We start from the raw sequence: 18,876 nt of genomic DNA on the forward strand, positions 1-18,876 counted from the left end.
CACGGTCCCAGACGGACCCAGGACTTCCTACCCAGACGGCAGCCTCAGCCTCGCGGTCCCAGACGGACCCAGGACTTCCTACCCAGGCGGCAGCCTCAGCCTCGCGGTCCCAGACGGACCCAGGACTTCCTACCCAGACGGCAGCCTTAGCCTCACGGTCCCAGACGGACCCAGGACTTCCTACCCAGACGGCAGCCTCAGCCTCGCGGTCCCAGACGGACCCAGGACTTCCTACCCAGACGCCAGCCTTAGCCTCGCGGTCCCAGACGGACCCAGGACTTCCTACCCCGACGGCAGCCTCAGCCTCGCGGTCCCAGACGGACCCAGGACTTCCTACCCAGACGGCAGCCTCAGCCTCGCGGTCCCAGACGGACCCAGGACTTCCTACCCAGACGGCAGCCTCAGCACAAGTTCATCTTATGATTACCATAACATACAACAAGGGACTATTTATCAGATCACACAAGAACTGCCAGTTTGAGCACAACCTGTTCTCTGGTTCGAGGGGCCCCTCTCTCCCTTATTCAGTTACCACTTACCTGATCAGGGTTAACATCTGTTCATGTCAAGTCACAGCTGACTAGAAGAATAGGCTACCCTCTTATACAAGAACACGCAGCACATGTTGATTCACTACAAACTGGGTATTTTATTATTCATTACATACGCAATCACATAACATTACTATGTAACACATAACCTGCAAAGAAAAATGAAAGATTAGGTTGTACACTCTAATAAGAAAGGGGTCGACATCACCTTAGTCGTGTGTAGCCTGCACTCAATGGTCATCTAGGTTCCCTTCTCGTCTGTGCCTCGGCTCGTCTGGAAGTCACACCTCCGCAGTCACGGATCTATTCCCTCCTCCCTTCTCCGAGTCACTGGGACCTCTTCCTCATCGGCTACTCTCTCCTCTCTGGTTATTCTGCCTTCCAGTTTGTCGTCTGTCTTCCCTGGAATAAGTAGTAGCTTTACTGCTAACGGCTAGATGCCGCCTACGGGCTGAAGTAAGTGCACCGTATCTGCCTCAGACTTTTACTAATATAGAGGTGCATTTCCTCATGGAAAATTCCGGCCCGTAACCTGCCGCCCACCAAATTCTTGTACCTCCCCGTACCAAGGACACGTTCCCAGCCGGCCGGCCTGATGTAGTGTCTTCGGCATGAAGAAAAATACAATCCTTCGATAAGGGCTGGCCTGAACCGGTTCTCTCCAAGCGAATAACACCTCATAACTAAAACATCACCCTTAACCTAGAAGCATCTCAAGCTGCCGGAGCAGAAAGAAAGATGGAGTCTCTCCCGTTTGAGGCCTACCAGGCCTGAATTCAGCACGGCTCCATGAAATACCCTCACTACAGGACAGGTTATCCCTAATACTAACGAATCTATCCCCTAGGATATGTGTGCAAGCCCTGATCTATGGGGAAGAACACAGGATCATGTCGAAGTGCCTAGTAAATAGGCTCCATTCACTACTCTAACCCTTAGACTTGGATGGTAAGAGACTGAAGTCACAAAAAATCACCCGTCAACACAATAGGGCCGGGAAAATCAAGCAGTACACCTGGTTTACGCAAAATTTCACAGTTAAACTCTGGCAGTCACAACCCCACCTCTCAATGCAAGGGGGCATCTTAGCCTTTGGTTTTCCAAAGATAGTGTGCAATGCCTGGTGGTCTGTGATAATGGTGAAATATTTTCCATATAAAACACATGAGAATATTTGCAGGCCCACACTACAGCCAGACTCTCCTTTTCCAACTGAGAATAGGAACTTTCAGTTACAGACAAACTTCGACTGGCATAGGCCACAATGCGTCTCTGAGCATTTGGATGACCATTGTGTTGAGCAAGAATTGCTCCCAGCCACACTGGGCTCGCATCTACTGTGATCTTAGTATGTCACTTGGGGTAAAAATAGTCCATTTCATAGCTTTCTCAATTATTCTTTTGAAACTTTGGTCATTTTCAGGAGACCACTGGAATGGGGCATTGCGCTTTTTTATGTCTCTCACTGTCCCAAAGTCACAAATGTACCTTGAGTAGTAACTGGTTATGCCTCAGAAGGATCGCAGCATGGTTGCATCTTGTGGGGGGGCAAGTGGATGACAGTACCTTCACCTTATCTAGGTCAGGAGCCATTCCCCCACTAGAGAGTATGTGCCCAAAGAATGTAAGTATGGTCTGGTGAAACTCATACTTTGCTGCATTCAGAGTGAGGCCTGAATCAGCAAGTAATTGGCACACTTGTGCAAGAGCCTAATCATGCTCCTACCGTGTTGTCCCAAATACCAGTATGCCATCACTGTAATTAAAAGCATGTGTAACAGGTTGAATTACTTGTCGTGTAACATCCTGAAATATTTCCTCAGCCAAAAACACTCCATAACTTAGTCTTTTGTATCTGAACAAGCAAACAGGAGTCAAACAAGTAGTAATGTACCTATAATTCTCTTACAGCTCGAGCTGATGGTATCCCTTGTTCAAGTTAAGGTGGGAGAAGAGTTTGGCTCTGTTTAATTGCATGATCATGTCAGCTATGTGGGGAGCATTATGTCTGTCTCTTTCAATTGCTTTGTTGGCCTGGCACTTATCAACGCAAATGTGCACTGCACCTCTACTGTCCTTTTTTGCACGACCGCTATGGGCAAGACCCATGGCGTAGGACCAGTGGAGGATTCAATGATGTCAGCCTTCAACAATACTACTAGGTCTTTCTCAACAGCTTCTTGCAAGTGAAAAGCTACTCTTCAGTGCCGTTGTGTAAACGGGTGACCGCCCTCATTAATATGAAGTTGCACTTTCACTGTCTTGAGTTTCACTCATCAATTAAACAGCAGGAACTGAATTACAATTTCAGACTGAGTAGGAAGATTGTAGTTGAGAGATATCAGTACTGTGTCAGCAGCAGTGGCAAACGTGAATAGGCATGCACTGGTTGAAGTTCCTTGAAGGAAATGAATTGGCCCTGGCACTGATGTTGTTTTTGATGCTCAGTATGGTTGCTGTGAATGACCCTTGACTCTGCAGTGGTTCAAAAGCAGCCCACATTTTATACCTTTGTGCCTGATGAAGTGAGACAGGGTACAGGCTGTTAAACTTTTTCACGGTCATTATGTTAATCGAGGCACCACTGTCTACGATGAAAGTTATTGGTTGACCATTCACTTTCAGTGTAATTTTGGGACACCGTCCAAATGAATTTTGTCATTTCACTTGGTTGTTTTCTTTTGAACTGAGGTCTTTACAAGCAGCTAGTCCTACATGTGCACGCTGCTTTTTGGTGACTAACATTAACGCGCACCCACTTTCTTCATCTGTACTCAATAGCGATGTCGCAGAGCATTGTATCATGAGCTTGATAAAATTAATCTAGCCTTGCTTCCATTTGTCATAGCTGATGTTGCTTTTCGGTTTTGTGGGCATGGTGAGAATATTTCTGGAATCTTCTGGTACCCATTTTCTCTTCTCACTGTGACACATTTGATTTCTCTTTTGCTTTGCAGACCATTATGAAGTGGTATTCTTCCTCGCACCCTCTGCATGTCTATCCTGTGGCTGTAAATTTAACTTCATGTGAAAATAAAAATCCACAACAGAAACATAAATTTGATTTTTTTTATGATGTCAACATAATTGCATCTTGTTTTCGCTTGTGCCTGCTTTTCACAATCAGGGTTGATTCATGATGGGCCATTCTCACCACAATTTAAACAGCTTGTTGATCTGCCTGTTCTTCTGCTCATGCAGCCATTAGCATTTTCCCCAGACTATGCATTTCTCTCAACATGCACCTTCTATATTAATCGGAAATGCAGCCATCAATGATTCTGAGATGCATGGCTTCTTCGTAGGTGAATTTACAGAACGTGCAATGCTTAATGAGTGTATCAAGTCTTTCAACAAATTCATCCATTGTTTCATCAGCATGTTGTCCTGCTTGGTTGAAGATGTATCTTTCATAGTTGATGTTTGGCATTGGATTGAACTTGGCTTCCAAAGCTTCTATTATCTTTTGGTACAATTTCGCTTCACTTCTTTCACTCTATCACCAGGAAGGTTTTTAAACTATTTAATGATCTAATCATCTTCTTCTAGTGCGTCTATGAAATCATTAAATGTTTGGATCCTTGCTGCCCACCTGACACTAATGTTCTGTTTCTTCGCCGTGTTGAATGGCGGTAGTTATTTCAGGAAAGCATCTGCTGTGTATTTCGCACTCACCTCTGATGACATTGTGTTGGCACAAGCTGTCTGGGTGACTTCAATGGAGTATAGCCCCTATCACCTACAACTTCTGCAAACCCAACATGTGTGTTTGTACTTGGGTCTTTATGTCTGGTCAAAGGTAGTATGGCACTTCACTTGCATGTGCCAGTAAATTTCTACTTTTGTAACTCATTATCGCTATGTTGCTGACGGCAGAGGCGGGTGGTGACAGTTTCTCTTAACGACTTTCGGTGCCTAAATGAGAGACTCTATCATAGTACCTTAGCTGCCGGACTGCCTATCGGTTAAACTATTAGGAATAATTGCTCATTGACTAAGCCAAAGACTAGGAACCCCTTGGGGATAGACTTATCTTATCATCAGCGGTAACGGGGACCGCAAATGAAAGAGACACTGCTTCAATTAAACTTTGATTGCTGATCTCAGAAAATCATTTGGATCACATTTTCCGAGCCGTCTAACTTCCCCGTACAAATTTGGACAGTTCTAAGCCTTGAGAAAGTCACGGTGGTGACAAAACATGCGTTGGCTGTTTCAGGTTCTATGTAACAAGGACTGGATCGCTATTTACATCGTGGAAAAGACTTTATGATTGTATTAACAAGATTGATTTGTTCCAGCCCTTGCATCTTTATTACTATTTAAAATAAACTAATGATGGAATAGTTGATTGTACTTTCCATTTTTCCTGTGTCACGAGGAATCTCTCCTTATCCTTTTCTCTTTGGGTCAGTTTGAGATTACTGTCTTTAATGAAACCTACAATATTTTGAGTGCCAGGGTGTCTGTGCAAATGCATTACAAGTTACTGTTGTTTCTTGTGTTCTATACGCCTTAGGTAGTGAGGTGTTTTACCCAGAGTGGCACCAACTCTACTTTTCTTTATAAAGGTTATTTCTTACTATTAACTCTATAAGCCCATACTCACAGTGACCTTGAGGTGCGACCCTTGTTTCCACCACTACCTTCTTGTTTTTCATATTTCTGTATTTCCTGACTAGAATTTTGTCTTTTGTTGGGGTTTCAGGGTCAAGCTGGCCTTGAATTAAATTGAGAAGTCTATGGTGAACTGATCTGACTATTCAGCCTCTATGGGGTTTGTGAGAGTGATTCCTTCGCCGAATGTTAATATCAAGTCTAATGCTTTGGTGTGAGCAGGGGTGGAGATTAGTTGACTCATATTGAAGAATTTTGTGGTGCTGAGTAATTTCTGATACAGTTTAAGTTTGTTGTTACACCAGTGTTTGTTGAAATACCCTAAGTATATGTTTTATGACGATTGCTTTTGAGTCAGAGAGAAGTATTCAGTTATCTGTTATATGAAGTTTTTGGACAATTTTGGTGGTTTGTAAATTATGTGTAGAAAGGGGAGGGATGTGTAAGGATGGCTACTTTGATGTATTCGAATGATGAGGAGGTTGGTATGGATAGTAGTTTACAAGGCTTCATGCCTTTGAAGACAAAAACTAGACACCCTTCTATTTATGACTGTCTGTCAACTCAGTGAGTCTATGACAGTTTGGGAAAAGCTGTTTAGTGTTGTTTGATTCTAAGAAAGCTAAGATTTGTGAGTGATAATCTCACTGCAATAATGAGAAACTGATCTATCTCGTCACATGCCCATGCAAACTATTCTACGTAGGCATGATCACGCAGAAAATTAAGACCAGGATCATGGAACATAGGAGCACCATATGCTGCAAAAACAGGCTACTAAACTGGCTAATCGCTTCCTAGGGAAGTGCCACACAGCAGAAGATCTTAAATGGACAGTTCTAGACCAGCTCTATATTCCATTACACATTAGGGACACCACAAGCTTCTTTTTATAAGAGGACAGAATTGGGTTTATAGGCTACGCAATTATATCAATGGTCTCAATAAGGACATTCCCTGGGTCTCGACTGCCTTAAGATGACTTACCAGCAACATTGGACCTCTCCCTTAATGGCTCGCCCCCTTCTTAAAAGAGCGAGAACAGAATGAGTACTCTGTCATTCACAAAAAAACGTATCGCAGGGCCAGTGCACATACAATATAATTTGAAACAAACTCAACACCTTTACCCTGACATCATCCACAATTCTGGGTACATCTTCACATTAGTACCAAGTGGTTAATCGGCGCATGAGTGCTAATTTATTCAGTTAATTTACTGAGTGTTTATTCAAATTGGAATTCTCATTTATTGCTGCCAACTCAATCCCATATACGGGCAGCATTAACTTTTCTAGATAAGTGTGAATTGTACACTAGGAGTACTTTCTTTCGAGATTCTCCCATCGCTGGTAAACTGTTGGACTACACTTCCCATCATCACGGTCGACTTCCTCATGCTGTCTGACGTCACTGAAAACATGACCACGTAACACGCCACCTCCTCCGGCCATATATTAAACATTGCGTCTGAGCCATCATGGAGCCTTCACATACTGGCAGCAGATCAATCCGCCTGGGGCCAATGGAGAGGTAAGGCTCAACACCACTAGTGCGGGTCACCTTTGTTTAGACAATCTCTCGTTGTACAAACGCGGCCATTTCAGCTTGCGGCAGTTTGACTCGCATTCTTGTGTCCCTCTTTCTGTCCCCACTCCCCCTCAGTTCCTCTAGTTTATGTGAATTCGGAGCTCCTCTGGACCACCAAACTTAAGAGTGGGGCTTCCTCTAGGGGCACAGATGGTCTCCTCTGACACATGTAGAAGAGTTACTATAACGATACTGAATCATGGGCTAAGGATCTCCGATGGGATACCTCAAAGAGGTTTCTACCCACATGATTTACTAATCCTTCATGCCTTTCTCCGTGAATTTTCTGACTGTTTGTTTATTGTTTGACTTGATTAAACATTATGAGAATGAGGAAATTGACTTTTTCCTCATGTTTTTTTAGAGTGGTGCCCTTCCTGAGCTGCATGCCAGGTTAAGGCGTGGTTTGTCCTCCCGCAATATAAGGGTAATATACGTAGACGGATTGACACATTATATGCATCGGTTGAATTGTTATGAACATGCAATTTGTAATTCTCATCATAAACATTTTTGAAAGTGGTTAATGATAATGCCGTCCACATTGTACCTGGTACTGATTGTTTTTTTCACAAAGCATTAAGAACCAAGAGAGATCATATCCAAAATGTAAAACTGTACAACCCTGCATGAGAAATTCCTAATTATTCCAATTATGCCTTTATTTAGGTGTTACCAGTGAATCCCCTGAAAAACATACCACAGATGGAATAAGGATCACTGGTTTTTTATCATTTGTTTCTTTTGAATCTTTTTCCTCTTTTTGAGTTACTTGGAACCTCTTTTTGAGTATTTGCGATCACCCTTGTCATTCTGTACTACACTGGAATTTTGACATTCACTACACTTCACTGCAGTACAAGTTGGTACTGAAGAAAGCTGAGACACGTTATTCTTAGGGGCAATAGGCTGAAACATGTAGACCACTATCATCACTAACTGCAGGTATATGTTATCCCTGCCAGTGCCCTGTTTTTTTACCCTACCCCCAGGACGTGTCAATAAGGGTGCATCACATACCTGGTAGCTAGTTTTATTCTTTCACCATAACTTTTTCTTGCACTGCATCTTTCCCCTGACCTGCTCAGAAACTCATCATTGTGGTATTTAGCATACCTTTGACTAATAACTAACACATCCCTGAGCTCCTCCCTCTCAGTGAGGGGGTTGTAGCCGGACTAGGCATCTCAGTATGAGGAGAATCCAATGATGAAGCATGCCACCTTTGGTGGGTGAGGGATTTCGTCCTAGGCTTTGGTGAGTCACCTTCTTGTATAATTTCTTGATCTCGTCCAACTACTTAGACCTGAGGGTTCTTTTTTCTCTGATTAATAGTATATAGGAGAGTCAACCCTTGCAGGTCTTTAAAATCCTCTTCGGACCCCACCCCCCTTTTTTGTGTGTACCTGAAAGTATATTATACCTATTATTTTAGTAAAATCAAAAGGCTAAGACCAGACATAAAATAGCTTTGTGAGTGTCAGAGGATTGGTAGAGGAAACGCAATGAAAGCTTGTTCAACTTGCATACAGTCATACCTTTGTGGACCATAATAGACATTTAACACGATTTCCGACAGGTATTTTTATTTGCACTTTCAAGCTTACCCGACCATGGTACTATGCAGCAGTATACCAATATTCACCTTTTCACAAGGGATATGTAGGATGGACAATTTTTCAAATGATAAAACAGGAAATAAAATAGATGTTTATTCCATTTCACTAACTTCCTCATCCAACGCATACAGTATTTCTCCAATGTGCACCTGCACACTTAGGGTTACAGATCACATGCATACTCCAGAAATATATGTCGATCACATGTACTCATGCGCATAACTTTTCAAAATCGTATGCTCCATTCCCATATGCCTGAAGCAACTTCGGGAAATCAGTGTACCGTATATGTCCAAAGATTGACACCATACTTTGTGAATCAGAACTACAGGTGATTTTTATGTTTTCTTTATAAGTGAGTGTTTAAAATGGCACTACTGTTATGAAAGGCATAAAACGTGGGAGTGTTTCCTGTAAACGTACCTCTTTCTGTTAAGTCTTCAATGTAGGCTTTCATGAACTCCTTCTCAAACTGTTCAAAATCTCTGCTACTTTCAATGTCTTTCTTATGTTCTGAATCCACGTAAATATTGACAGGGTTATCCCGCAGGCTTACAAATCTGTTAGCAAAGAGAAATGTTAGATGCCTTAGCCAACTCGATCACTACCCCTTAATTAGAGTACATCAAGCTTGTCCTCATTAAAATACTTCATATAAAAATGTACGACTTATGTTAAAGGCAACAGGGACGCGCAAAGCAGGCACAGAGTTACAACCTGTTACACCACACCTACCTGTAATGAGCACTATCCAAAAGGGTACATGCTATATTTTGTGCCCATTCAAGCACCAGAAAATGGGGACGCTCAGTGACAGGTAGTCTTTTCTATTGTCATTACGTCTTCATCTCTCCCTCGCTTCCCTTCATTACATCTACAAGGCATCCCTGCCTCACCAGACATGTGATTTGACAGTATATAATGCCCCCACCCCTCTCCACCCACCTGTTTTTCCTTTGTCTGAGCTGATGAGACACGCGTACCACGTGCTGGCCTTTTGCTGCGGTCTTTATTGGTTTCTTCTGGAAACTTATTAAAGTGTTGCCTTGGTTCTTCGCTTGTTTGGGCATGGCGGGCCGGTCTGAACAGCACTCTGCCCTCCCTCTCTGTGTCTGGAGTCACAGTGCACTCTTGGCGGCAGAGTGGGCATGGTTCCGGTTGACAGACTCACCGGCTCTGCGTAGCTGGGGCTGTCTTTCAGGGTTAGAGGCTGGAAAGGGAAGAGGCGGCTGTCAGGACTGCAGTACTCCTCGGCTGGCTGTTTCACATGCCTATGCACAGTAAGGGCCTCTGCTGACTCCTCGGATTTGGAAAATAGCTGGCCTTCTACCTCTTCTGGGAAGTTTGTTCATAGAGAAGAGGTTCCAGTTGTTCTTCAACATATCCGGGAGAATTTAGGTTTTTCCTCTTTTTCTTCTCCCGAGGGGTCAGAGGACATTTGTCCACAGTATGTTAAACCCCCTGTTTTTGCAATGCCTTTTCATAGTCACATCAAAGACTTGATTTCTGGTGAATGGCGCAATATTGAACGCTCTTCGGTTCCATGCTTTTTGCAGAAATTGTACTCTCTGGAGGAGGGGAAGGACTCTCTTCCTCATTCGGTTAAGGTGGATGCCATGTTGGCCACTCTGATTGGTCTTACGTCGATCAATCCGGAGGATTGTTCACCTGTGGATGCGGTGGACAAGAAAGTGGATGGGGCCCTGAAGAAGGCTTTCTCGGCTGCAAATTTGACCTTGAAGGCAGGCATCTATGCTGCGCAATCCTTAGTTTCAGACTTTGAGAAACTGTCCATGGCTATTCAGGACTGACTGCTCTGACTTACTGGCCCACATGGAACAGCAGGTCAAATTGTTGGCTGACATCTCTTCGGATGTTCTTAAATCTTCTGCCATGGCTTCTTGTTCCATGATCCTGGCTCATAGGAACTTGTGGATGAGAGACTGGATGGCAGACTGCTCCAAAAAGCCTTCTCTCCTTAAGATTCCATTTGGTGGCAAAATGCCATTTGGTGATCAGTTGGACAGCATGATCACAAAAGCTTTCAAGGATCCGAAGCATGCTCTGCCCTACAAGGAAAAGTATTTGTCTTCCCGCTCTCGTCATTTCTGGAATCCTCCTTCGTCCTCTGCTTCCTTTTATTCCTCCTGTCAGTCCTCCAAGCCCTATTCAGACTGCCGGCATAAGTTCAAGCCCAAAAAGGCCTCTTCCTTGGCAGGTGCCAAGGGTCAGTCAGAGTTCTTCAAGTGGAAGTCCTGACAACGATGGTGAGACAGTTTCAATGTCAGATGGCGGGAGGCAGTTTTATTTTCTGGAGGCCTGGAGTCTGGATGTGAGGGATCTTTGGGCTTTGAGTGTTTTCAGGAGCGGTTATCGTATAGACTTTGCCGCTCTGCCACCCGCCTGGGGCACTATCCATACTCCTATCCCCAGGGATCCAGCGAAGAGGAGGGCACTTCTGGAGGGGGTTCTGTCTCTTCTGGAGAAGAAGGCTATTGTGCCAGTCCCCCTGCAGGAACAGGGAATGGGTTGCAATTCCATTCTATTTCTTGTTCAAAAGGTGTCAGGTCAGTTCAGGCCGATTCTGGATCTCAAGAGGGTAAATGGGTGGGGCAGGACCATTCATTTCAAGAAGGTTACTTTACAGTCTATAATTCTGTTGGAGGGGGTCCAGGACTTCAAGATCTATATAGATCTTCAAGACGCTTATCTGCATGTTCCCATGGCTCGGGAGCATCAGAAGTTTCTTAGTTTTGCAGTTTGCAGTGTTGCCATTTGGGCTGAAGTCCGCGGTGTGGGACTTCACCAAGCTTTTAGCTTCATTGGTGGCTTTGGTTCACAGTCGAGGGATTTTTCTCTATCCCTACTTGGACGACTGGTTGGTTCATGCTCCCTCGTTCCAGTTGGCTCTCTGTCACACGGGGTGGTTCTGGACATTCTGCGGGAACATGGTTTCTTATCAATATGGGAAAATCCTGCCTTGTTCCAGCACAGGATCGTCTCTTTATTGGGGCAAGATTTTGTACATATCTGGGGGTGGTCACTCTGCCACGGATGGAAATCTCTGACAGTCATGCATATGGATATCTTTAATTAAAGTGGATGATAAAAATTGCCACCTCCTCTGTTTTGCCCTACAGGACTAGAGAGTGATGCCTACTTGCTTGTAATAGTATTCCACATTTCAAGCTCCAGTCGGAACCATGACCCCACAGCAACCATTGTTCTTTTCCCTTTTAATAGACACATGCAACTGCTTTAATCTTACTGTCCAGAATCAGTAACTCTGTGCCCAGTAGCCCCCCTCCAGTTACCGGCCATCTTATAACAGAGCTTCACATGTTTAGCTGAGTCAAGGAGCCCAAAAAGAAAGAAATCATGGGGCTACAGTGAAACCTGATGGAATACCTGACACTTTTGAGATACTATTTCTAGGAATATATTTTTCTCTGAAAAGTGTCAGATGAAATGCACCTAGTAGTCGACGCAAACACTAACTAATCACCAACATAAATAAGAAATGTAATAGTACAAACTGTACTTTGGTGAGTAGCAGGAGTACAACAGCAAACAATCCTTAAATCAGTAATAATCAACAATATCAATGAGAAGCATGGGTGGTAATGAATATTACCTAAATAAATGAGTTCTAATTTATTTGCGTATTTCACTACTCACTTCAGAGAGGGGGTCTCCAATAGGAGCGAGGGAATCTCGACCAGATTGTCGCCACTGACTACCAACATGGCGAGCTTTGGCATGTTGGTCAGGGATCGTGGAAGGTATGTTAGCTTGTTTTTCTGCAGCAGAAGAGTCTTCAGCTCATCTAACCTGAGGGAACATAACACCAAAGCTGTTAATTCACATGAAAGGCGTGGACATCTGTTCATCGTCATTGGCAGGTATTGTGGATATTTCGATTTAAAGATCACAAAGCACATGTTATTCTATCCTGTAAATAGTCGTTGCTTGGTATCCACTGAATGCATTCATGGGTCATCATGTCTTCCATTAAAATGATTATGCATTAGATCCTATGTTATTTTGTTTGGGCTCTTGACAATGGCTTGTCCATATACACCGCCATTCCTGCCATTTCTAGATTCACGTGAAATATGAAGATTGTCTAGAGAGCTTAAATCTTTTTTATTACTTATAATGCATAACATTTCCACATAGAAGCACGGTTTTGAGGAATATAACAGATTAACAACACAAACAAAAGAGAGATTGCATAAAACAGTACACTGGCATAAAATAACACATATAGAACATAGCACATAACATACAACCTCCAGCACAAGTCTACAAAAAAGTTTACCAAATCAATAGCTGGTGTCAGAACCTTAATGGCTGCAGCTGGCCCTAGTTGTAGACTGGGATGATTAAACCGCACTGGGCCAATCGTCAATCATTTATCAAGCTTCTCCCTGTGGTCTTGATAACCAGAAGCATCTCTAGAAACTAACAGTCTTCAAGTACGCGGTCAAATACGTGGATTCCAAGGACAGATATATTGGCTCGATTATTCACTACTTACAGTTTGAAGACAAGTCCAATTTTTATTTTAGATTTTAACATCAATGGTGATGTGATACTGAGGGCATGAGAGCACCACCATTGAAATCAGGAGAGCTCTGAAGTCACAAGAATACAATATGTTGACCCAAACCATTTTGATTTAAATTATAAAAGAAAATCAGTTCCTCCCCAAGCTATTTTTTCAGTCACTATATCATCTTTTGCTCATTCACCGAGGCAATTGTCTAATCTCCACTATTTTCTTTCCTACATGCTGTCCCAACACAGCAGAACCACAACACTAGACCAAGTGCTGGATAGCCTTCCTCCAGCTTCTAACCAGTGACCTTCCTACTCCCAACTGAAGCAAAGCAAAGGGAATCTGTCTTCTTTCCTCTTGTTTGCAGCTGGGGCCTTTTTGTCCTCACTCTTCTCTCCATGTGAATTAAATCCTTCCCCCCCACCCCCTTCCTCCCGCTCATTCCTTCAGAAAAGTGCTTGATCTTCCCCACATCCCCAGCCCGCAGTCAATCTTCCTCATGCTCCCACTATCCCCCTTATGCAGGCAAGGAAAGGGCTGATGTAGCTCTATACTCATGACACCTGCCAATAACCTTTATTTTCCACTTGCACCCCATGGGCACATTCCAAACATCAGAGCTTCATAAAATATTCTATTTTCCTCACGCAGATAACATCCAGTCTTGTTCCTCTGTAAAGGTCTTGCCTCACAATGAACAATCCACCGGACTCAGGGAGCTGTAGCACAAGGGATCATATTAGTGAGCTGAGCAATAAGAGGAGGGGCAGGGCTGATCTGGGAAACATGTGGGTGGTTAAGCCTTCATAGGTTTGCAGTTCAAAGCAAATACTGGGTGTTAGAAGGCGACCTCAGAGGAGCCCGGAGGGGGCCCTGACTATCCTGAGACCAACCCTCGAGGTATCGTAGCCGGGCACTGGCGGGAGACTCCTCAGGGGAGGAATCTCGTATCTAGGATCATACACTCGGCACCACACGACAAAGAGACGCCACACCGTGAGTTCTTAAGAACAAATCTTTATCAAATCGGAGTCGTAGGATCTTTATGATCAGCAAGGCAAATATATACAAGTAGAGCACGGGTTCACAGAGTCTCGGGGGGGTAGGAGGTAGCGGGACAGTCTTTGGGGATATGGATCAAATGCAGGGGCGTACCCGGTGCACAGCTCACAATCCTCGAGCTGGGGGATACGCTTGTCGTCGTCGGGGTCCGGCGGGACCAGGAGAGTCTGTGGGAGCTGCGAGTCACTCAGCAGGGCTCAAGCACAAGTTCGGAGGTCTTACGATCTTTCGGGGAGCCGCGAGTCACTCAGCAGGCCTCAAGCACAAGTTCGGAGGTCTTACAATCTTCAGGGAGCCGCGAGTCACTCAGCAGGGCTCAAGCACAAGTTCGGAGGTCTTACGATCTTCAGGGAGCCGCGAGTCACTCAGCAGGGCTCAAACACAAGTTCGGAGGTCTAACAATCTTCAGGGAGCCGCGAGTCACTCAGCAGGGCTCAGGTGTTTCCAAAGGCGAATCTGCCGGATAGTCCCAGAGCACCCCTTGTTATAGGTCGACTCCTCTTTGATGTCCGGAGTCTGTGCAGGCAGGGGTCTTGTCACCTGGGGGTCGCTTGTCGGGGTTTCCTGCCATTGTCTTTTGATCCTTTCAGGGCCGGGTCGGGAGGAGTCCCAGACACCCAGCAGGCGTGGAGCCAGCCCTCGGGGAGGCCGGAGGGCCGATCCAAACCCACCTTCCCAGGGGAGCTCAGAGGTGCGATGGAAACTGCTCCTCCCTCTCTTATCCCAATGGGAGCGCGATGTCCGCCAGCCGGAGTGGCGCCTCTAGGCCAGGGTCGCGCTGGGGCCGGGCGGCCATCATGGTGCATGAAGTGGGCACGCGGGCCCGGTGTGGCCGAAAGGAGGAAGGCCACAGACGGGGAAGTCCGGGTCGGGTGTGTGTGTGTTCTCGTGGGAAGGATCGGCTAGGCCGTGTGCTCGGGGGCTGCATGAGGTGCATGGGTCAGGATATGTGGTGCGGGGACAGGGATGGCCATGCCACGAGGCCGGGTCTATCACTGGGACGTTTGTAATCAGAGAGCTGGGTTATCTATAAAGGAGGAGTGGCAGAATGGGAATGTCAAAAACTTTCTTTTTTCACGTTTTTGCCATAATTAGCCACCATTCCAATGGGACGAAAATACCCCACTTTTTTCACTCTTAAGTCTACATTGTCAACCTTTCCAGTTGGTGGCATGTGTGATATGTGGAGGTGTGGGCCGGCACGGGAGTGTATGTACACGCAGATCATTGTCACATCTGCCAGGTGACTCCATGTGATATGTGACCCTTTGACCCATTTTGGCTTACATCAGACTTGAGACACTACGAGTGGATAAAACGCACACCTTCATGACACAGCCCATGGAATTGTCTTCGGACAAACATGTTTTCTGCTACACCTGGCTTTTTCAGCAGCTTTATCCCCAAACTTTTTGTATTTTGGCCACCTGCTTCAGATGTGTGTTTTTATTGGTTTTATGACTCTGGGCACTTTACCACTGCTGATCACTGCTATAGTGCATATCCTCTCCATGAAAATTATGGTTTTGGATTGGTGTTTGCATGATTGGCTTATTTGGTTTACCTTTATGTCCCCAGTTTAGTGCACTGTGTGTGACCAGGGCCTGTAAGTCAAATGCTGCTAGTGGGCCTGCAGCACTGATTGTGGCACCCACACATGCAGCCTTTCAAAGGGTTCTCAGACCTGCCACTGCAGTGTCTGTGTGCAGTCTCTACTGCCATGTCGACCTGGCAAGTGCACTCACTTGCCAGGCCCCAACCTCCACTTTTATTACATGTGAGTCACCCCTAAGGTAGGCAGAAGGTACCCATGTGGGCAGGGTGCAGTGTATGTGAATGGTGTGTGTGACATATCCTGATAGTGAAATAAGGTGTATTTTGTTTTTCACTATGGAAAGGCTATCTGTCCCATAAGGAAGAATGGGAGTTTATTTATAACATCTTATAAATATAACTTCCTATTGGGATAAGTTAGAAAGACGGAGTTTAGTATGCCTGAACTCAGAATATAAAGTTGCATCTTTAAGTAAAGATGATTTTTATTTTTTGTGTTTTAAAATACCACTTTTAGAAAATGGGTCTTTCCTTGCTCAGCCATCCTGTGTGCCTCTGCTGGTTTGTGGATTGACTGTCTGGCTTTGGAGTGACAGGGGCTGCGGATGTGCATTGTCTTCAAACAGTCACCTGGGAGAGTTGAGTTGTCTACTGCCTTTCCTGGATGAATCAGGGCTGGGCTGAATAGACCTGCACTGCATTTAGAGTAGTGGGAGGAGATTTGCTTGCACCTGAATGGGCCTGGTCTGCCTGGACATGGGAGGGCAGAACTGGTTTTGACTGAGCACAGAGACTCTCTGCCACAAGAGAACAAAGAGAAATTGAGTATACATATTGGGGCCCAGTCTCCAGAACATTAGAATACTTCTGGACTCAAGAGGGACCTCTGCCAAGGAGAAGAGCCGGGAAAGATGAAGTAGAAGTACTGCCCCTTTGCTGTGTGCTGTCAGGGGTTGGCCTGCAGTGGCTGTTTCTGCCAAGGAGAGGACAAAGACGTTATTGTGTGCTGTGTATCCTGCTTGAACAAGATCTCCAAGGGCTTGAACCAGAGCTTGCCTCCTTTTCTGAAGTCTCAGAGACACAAACACTTCACCACCAACTCCCTTGAACCTCCCTTGCTGGGAGTTCTGACCTGCCAAGAGGTGCCTGTTCCTGTGTTGTGCCTCTGGAGGCTGTTCGTGCTGCAGGGAGCTGGGAAAAGAGAAGCAACTACAGAAGTGTGATGCATTCCCACAAGTTTCCGACGCAACAACGTGTGCGAAGAATTCCCCCGCATCGCCATCGTACTGCTGAAGAAACCGACCCAGCGCCTGCCTGCAGCTATAGAAATCGCCGCACACTGAGTCTCGTGCACTGACCTCTGAAGTCCGAGATCACTGCACTGATTCTGAGGCTGGCCCTGATGTGCTACTGCAAGAACCGACGCATCATGGGACCGTGGGTGGAGAGATCAACGCAGCGCCATTGCTGCATCAAGAACCGACACATCCCCGAATCCCCACACTTCGCACCGGGGCACCAAGTCTACAGCAATGCCAGGGCCGCAGTAAAAAACGGACACATCACCTCCCCGCACAGTAAGAAACTCACGCATCACCTCCTCTTCAGTAAGGAACCGACGCATCACCTCCCCTGGATCAAGAAGCCGACGCTCCACCTTTACTGTGTGTAAAATTCCAACGCATCAACCTCCCTGCGGCTGTTTTCGCTTATGATTTTGACACATCCAAGGTACTTTGTGTTGAAAGTGTTGCATCTATAGTTTGCTATGGACAGAACTGTTTTTACCTTTTAAAAGTCATATCTTGATAACTGTATGTTTGATTTTTGTTGTTTTGGTCTTGTTTGGTTTAGATAAAGATTGCCAATTTTTCTACACTGGTGTGGTGTCCATTTGTAGTGTTTTCACTGAATTACTGTATGTGTGCCCAAAAGCTTTACACACTGACTCCAAGATAAGAATGTCTGTGTGTGCCAAGCTACCAAGGGGGTGAGCAGGGGTGTCTAAGGGCGTAACTCCCTTACCCTGACTAGAAGCAAGGGTCCCTACTTGAACAAAGGTACCTACCTCTGCCAACTAGAGACCCCCATTTCTAACATTTTCTCTCTGAGGCATGTCCTGAGGAGGGCATTCACACATGTCACAGCTGTGTACAGATTTGTATGGAATTGTACTTTCTAAAGTGCAGACATGTAACTCAAAAGTTCTTTGGGTTAGTCATGTGCTTTAGACAGTCAGCTTAGAAATTGTGTGCTGTGCTTACCTCTCTTTGTGTCTGAGATGTGCTGTATGCACAAAGTGCATACATATAAGTCAAAATGTCTCTGCTAGCAATGCGCTGCTGATAAAACAGCTTGCAAACAACGAACAGCGAATGCCTCTCCACACTTTGCAGTGCATGAATCGATCCTGCAAAATTCCATGTTAAGCATATGCACATTAGAGAGATTAAAAACATGAGCACAGTTGTGCTCTGCTCACACTATGAAACGTGAGGGAAAAGAACAGATTATCTACCTAATGGGACAGTAATGACTTACCCAATTAGAGAAGACTACTAAGACTAGTTGAACGGATGTGGAGGTAAAACCCATCAAACTTCAATTTATTGCTACTCGAGCCAAAAGAAAAAGATACAAACCAACATCTTTGAATCAAAATCCTTCACAATTAAACCAAGTATAAAATCAGCAACACTTTTAAACATCAATCTGGCCCTTTATCGAAACTAGATGCCAAATCGTCTATTGAAAGTTTTGAGGATTTATCCAATTCTTTTCTAAGAAGATACTAAAGAATGACTTGGCGCTCTAAAGTTTCTCTCTAAACAATCCATCCCCCTCTGCTTACGCAAAAAGCAAAGCTTGCTGGAATGGTTTTAGAGAAGACAACAAGACCAAAATTAGCAAGACGATAGCTAAGATGAAAACTGCCTCACACGTCTATAAATTGATTATATAATTAATAGTTTTAAATAATAATTATAAATTGACGTTAAAAATATATAAAAGTAGTGCATAGTCATTATTTAATTTAAAATGGGTCAATAACCTTTTTAATTAAAAAATGAATGCAGCAAAAAATTATATTAACTATTAATAAATTACTTTTACATTTTAAATAATTCTATACATCACTTTTAATCATTTTAATGCATAGTCAAAAGTATTATTTTTCATTAAGGTACAGATTTATATTTTTAATTTAAACTTGAGAAAAATTATTTTAATTGGATACATTTTAAATAAATTTAATTTTTAGTTCACAATTAGATTAATAATGCAATATAATTTCTTTCCTAATTTCTACATTTACAAAAAA

The 18,876-nt window shown here is 44.4% G+C and overlaps 1 protein-coding gene across 2 annotated transcripts in view; it reads right to left on the reverse strand.

Annotated features, from left to right (window-relative positions):
• The window catches only part of LRRC2 (leucine rich repeat containing 2), a 1,026,438-nt gene that overhangs the window by 49,618 nt on the left and 957,944 nt on the right, over positions 1 to 18,876 (reverse strand). For both annotated transcript variants that reach the window (XM_085632844.1, XM_085632846.1), the window contains 2 exons: positions 12,056 to 12,208; positions 8,801 to 8,937 (listed from right to left, as the gene is read on the reverse strand). In XM_085632844.1, the coding sequence (XP_085488970.1) occupies positions 8,801 to 8,937; positions 12,056 to 12,208 (290 nt within the window). The remainder of the gene's footprint in view (positions 1 to 8,800; positions 8,938 to 12,055; positions 12,209 to 18,876) is intronic.

Source organism: Triturus cristatus, chromosome 2_1 (genome assembly GCF_964204655.1).
Source record: "Triturus cristatus chromosome 2_1, aTriCri1.1, whole genome shotgun sequence".
NCBI classification, from domain to species: Eukaryota; Metazoa; Chordata; class Amphibia; order Caudata; family Salamandridae; genus Triturus; species Triturus cristatus.